This window comes from Oratosquilla oratoria, chromosome 44 (genome assembly GCF_046742065.1).
Source record: "Oratosquilla oratoria isolate Oo_2021 chromosome 44, ASM4674206v1, whole genome shotgun sequence".
NCBI classification, from domain to species: Eukaryota; Metazoa; Arthropoda; class Malacostraca; order Stomatopoda; family Squillidae; genus Oratosquilla; species Oratosquilla oratoria.
The window spans coordinates 5,912,373-5,917,372 of NC_134820.1; the positions used below are offsets into that span (position 1 = coordinate 5,912,373).

Here is a 5,000-nt window from a genome sequence, read left to right on the forward strand (position 1 = left end):
ATATGTAAATATATATATGTGTGTGTGTATACATATATATATATATATATATATATATGTATGTATATATATATATATATGTATGTATGTATGTATATATGTATATATATATATATATATATATATATATATATATAAACATAATCCACTCCGACTGTTTCACACAGCAGTATTTTTTTTTCAGTTCATTTGGATAACATTATCTGGTGTTAAGTAGGTGAAAATGCGTAAAATTTATAAATAAATAAATACGTAAGTAAAAGATAAAAAATAACAAAAGATATTCAAAGAGTACCACGAGCTCATATGGAATAGTTAAGATTAGCTTAATTCGGCTGCACCCAGAATTGCTTTCAGCTGAATGGAATCGGCTGGCGCCAACTAGACCCGTCTGGCGCCAACTAGACCCGTCTGTCCCTAACTAGACCCAGAACCGCCCTCATTTGAATGGAATCGTCTGGCGCCAACTAGACCCATCTGTCGCCAACTAGACCCGTCTGGCGCCAACTAGAACAGTCTGGCGCCAACTAGACCAGAATCGCCTTCAGCTGAATGGGATCGTCTGGAGCCAACTAGACCCAGAATCGCCTTCACCTGCATGAAATCGTCTGGCGCCAACTAGGCCCGTTTGGCGCCAACTAGACCCGTCAGTACTTATAGCTGATGTCCTATCAAAGGTGTTCTTCCCGCCTTGACGTCTGAGCCCGAGCCTGAAGTCACATTACGCTAATTAAATCTCATTTGCTCGAAAGCTTTGAACTTTGAACTTTTGATTACTTTTTCTTTCGTTTCTTTGACAAACGAGAACTTAAACAGCTATGGTGGGGGGTAGGGTGGGAAGAAGAAGAAGAAGGGAAAGGAGGAGGAGGAAAGAAAGGGAGGAGGGAGAGGAAGGGAGGAGAGAAGAGAAGAGAAGAGAAGGAGGGGTAGGGAGGGGAAGGAAGGAGGGAGGGGAAGAGTGGAGGGAGGGGATGGGAGGAAGGAAGGGTAGGGAGGAGGGAGGGGAAGGGAGGAGAGAGGGAAAGGGAGGAGGGAGGGGAAGGGAGGAGGCAAAGAAATGAGGGAGGAGACGGGAGGAGGGAAGGTAAGAAAGGAGGAAGGAGAAGGGAGAAGGGAGGGAAAGGGAGGAGGGAGGGAAAGGGAGGAGGGAGGGCAAGTGGAAGGGAGGAGGGAGGTGAAGTGGAAGGGAGGAGGGAGGGAAGGAAAGGGAGGAGGGAGGAAAAGGGAGGAGGGAAGGAAAGGGAGGAGGGAGGGAAAGGAGGAGGGAGGGAGAGGAGGAGGGAGGGAAGGAGGACGGAGGGGAAGGAAGGAGGGAAAGGAGAAAAGGAAAGGGAGGATGGAGGAAATGGAGGAGGCAGGGGAAGTGGGAGGGAGGAGGGAGGAAAAGGAGGAGAGAGGAGGGAAGGGATCGAGGAGGGAGAGAAATGAAGGAGGGAAAGGAGACGCGGAGGGAGGAAAAGAAAGGAGAGAGGAGAAGGGAGAAGGAAGGGGAAGAGAGAAGGGAGAGAAAGAGAGTAGAAAGAGGAAGGAAAGAGAGAGGGGAAGGGAGGAGGAAGGGGAAGAGAGGAAGGATGGGAAGAGGGGAAGGAGGGGAAGGAAGGAGAGAGGGGAAGGTCGGAGGGAGGGGAAGAGAGAAGGAAGAGAAAGAGAGTAAAGAGGGGAAGGAAGGAGAGAGGGGAAGGGAGGAGGAAGGAGAAGAGAGGAAGGAGGGGAAGAGAGGAGGGAAGGGAAGGAAGAAGAGAGGGGAAGGGGTGGAGGAAGGGTAAGGGAGGAAGGAGGGGAAGAGAGGAAGTAGGAGAAGGGAGGAAGGAGGGGAAGGGAGGAAGGAGGGGAAGAGAGGAAGGAGGGGAAGAGAGGAGGGGAAGGAATGAGGGGAAAGAAGGAGGGGAGGGAAGGAGGGAGGGGAAGGGAGGAGAGAGGGAAAGGGAGAAGAGAGAGGAAATGAAGAGAGCGAGGGAGGGAGGGGAGAGGGTGGAGAGTAAAGTAAAAAGAAAAAGTTTGTTTATATTGTTTGGTGGTATATCCAGACAACAGTGCTATAAGTAAAAGGAAAGAGGCAGTTATAAAAGGTATGCCTGAAGTACAAAGGATGGCTAGGAGGTAAGAGGGAAATACTAGCTTCTAGATAGTTCATCACCTAACCGAGAGCACTCTCTGACTAGATAGAAGGTATCGTAGTATCACTTTTTTTTTCTTCTTTTTTTTTCTTTTTCTTTTTGAGGGGAGGGAAGGGGATGGATTTGAGTCCTCGGTGTATATGGTGATGAGAATTAAACAGCTCTTCCTACCTTTGGACACACTTTGTAGACTTAGTCACTGTCGGGTTGGAGGGGGTGAAACTGACTTGAATAGTTCACTCGATCCTGAGACTCCTTGTTCACACTGTTGTGGCTAACGCCAGAAGATTTTATCCAGTTGATGGCATAAACCCTGGTTGAAGAAATCGATAGGTTTTCTCATTTTGAGCCCTTGTGTCAATTCCTTAACGGCCGCAGAAGCCTCATGACGACAGCCTTTCTCATTTTGGGTTCTCGTGTCAATTCCCTAACGGCCGCGGAAGCCTCATGACGATAGACTTTCACATTTTGGACCTTCGTTTCAATTCCCTAACGGCCGTAGAAACCTCATGACGACAGCCTTTCTCATTTTGGGCTCTCGTGTCAATTCCCTAACGGCCGCGGAAGCCTCATGACGATAGAGTTTCACATTTTGGACCTTCGTGTCAATTCCCTAACGGCCTCAGAAGCCTCCTGACGAGACCCAAAGCTTCTCTACCGGATTCTATTTCTCTTTCATCTTTATTAGTAATTTTCTAACCGAGCACCTTTTTCTTCCTCATCTGCAGGCGGTTGCAGCCATGCTGCTAAAACTCCCAGCCCTCGAGCGACTGCTGAAAGGCAAACTCGCCCTCCGGCTTCTGCTCTTCGGACTTCTTGTCCTCAACTTCCCACTTCCTACAGCAGCGGCCGGTGGAGATGGTAAGTACGAAAAATATAATAATTTTTTCATTATTTAGAATATTGCTCGTACTCAAAATTTTGGGAAATCCGAGACTGTTGGTTTCTAGTACTTGAGATTTTATAAAAAAAAAAAAAAAAAAAAAAAAAAGTGATCATCATCTTGCTCGAACTCAACATTTTACTATGAAAGGAAAACTGATTGGTTACTTGTTCCCAAGAGTTTGGGAAGAGAGAAGGAGCGTTAGGTCCTTCAGGTACATTTGATAATCATCAAGGACTTGATATTGGATACCTATTTCCACAGGAGCACAGCAGCATCAGTTTCATGCAAAATGGGAGAATTTAAGTACATATTTCTTCAATCCAGCGACTTCTTCCAAAAATTCGATTCCAACAAGCGCCAAAGATTCATTCAGACGAGCGGTGATGGTGATGGTGATGGTGATGGTGATGGTGATGGTGATGGTGATGGTGATGGTGATGGTGATGGTGATGGTGATGGTGATGGTGATGGTGATGGTGATGGTGATGGTGATGGTGATGGTGATGGTAATAGTGATGGTGATGGTAATGGTGATGGTGATGGTGATGGTGATGGTGATGGTGATGGTGATGGTGATGGTGATGGTGATGGTGATGGTGATGGTGATGGTGATGGTGATGGTGATGGTGATGGTGATGGTGATGGTGATGGTGATGGTGATGGTGATGGTGATGGTGATGGTGATAGCAGTAACATTGATAATAGTGTCGTTGTTGCCTTGAGTTTTACTGACTAGAATCTCTCAGCCCCATAGATTTCTCTGAAAAGAAACTACTCCAGATACCGACTGCCAGCCCTTCAAGGCTACACCACCAGATATAGGTTAGAGAATTAACAAATTATGAAAACGTGACCAGAGAGACGAATGTGACATCCGTCTTACAGGAGCAATATAGTACTTGCATGGTGCCTGTCTTTAATTTCTTGAGGGGCAGACACGGAACTATTAATCTCGATTAATTTCGTACCAAGCTCCCCCACCATTCGATTAAAACCGCTGCCTATTAACCAGAACGGATCATATGAAGAAACGTAACCCCAGATTTCGACAAGGTGACAATTCTTCATGTGGGCCATCCTAGGTTTACGATTCTTTGGTTATATAAGTTGATGACAATAAGCATAATCCCCATTTAACCTAACTCAACTTAACCTAACCTAGCCTAACCTAACCTAACCTAACCAAACCTAACCTAATCTAACCTAACCTAACCTAACCTAACCTAACCTAACCTAACCTAACCTAACCTAACCTAACCTAACCTAACCTAACCTAACCTAACCTAACCTAACCTAACCTAACCTAACCTAACCTAGCCTAACCTAACCTAACAAAACCTAGCCTAACCTAGCCTAGCCTAGCCTAACCTAACCTAACCTAACCTAACCTAACCTAACCTAGCCTAGCCTAACCTAACCTAACCTAACCTAGCCTAGCCTAAACTAACCTAACCTAACCTAGCCTAGCCTAACCTAACCTAACCTAACCTAACCTAGCCTAACCTAACCTAACCTAACCTAACCTAACCTAACCTAACCTAACCTAACCTAACCTAACCTAACCTAACCTAACCTAACCTAACCTAACCTAACCTAACCTTACCTAATCTAACATAACTGTAGAAAATGCTGTAGTGTCTAAGGGGTTAAGAGAGTGGACGAAGAAAGACACTGAAGGTAGGAAAGAATTGTTCGCTGAAAATGGGTGTAAAGAGTCTAGAGGTCTCGACGCTTTGTCGGCGTGCCGTCCGGATGGATGTAGATGAATAAAGTAACAGAAAGAAAGCCTCTACTTCCGTGGAAACACAATTCTAAGAAAAGAATGTATATGCATATATATATACAGTATATATATATATATATATATATATATATATATATGTATATATATATATATATATATATATATATATATATATATATATATATGTGTTTCCACGAAATTTATTAATTCATTCATTTTCGTTTATTTATTTATCTATTTATTTATATATCTA

General features: G+C 44.5%; 1 protein-coding gene across 1 annotated transcript in view; it reads left to right on the forward strand.

The window, feature by feature from the left end:
* Window positions 1–5,000, forward strand: part of LOC143022262 (uncharacterized protein CG3556) — a 407,255-nt gene that overhangs the window by 276,170 nt on the left and 126,085 nt on the right. Inside the window, exon 4 of the mRNA XM_076180402.1 lies at window positions 2,846–2,978. Coding sequence (XP_076036517.1) covers window positions 2,846–2,978 — 133 coding nt within the window. The remainder of the gene's footprint in view (window positions 1–2,845; window positions 2,979–5,000) is intronic.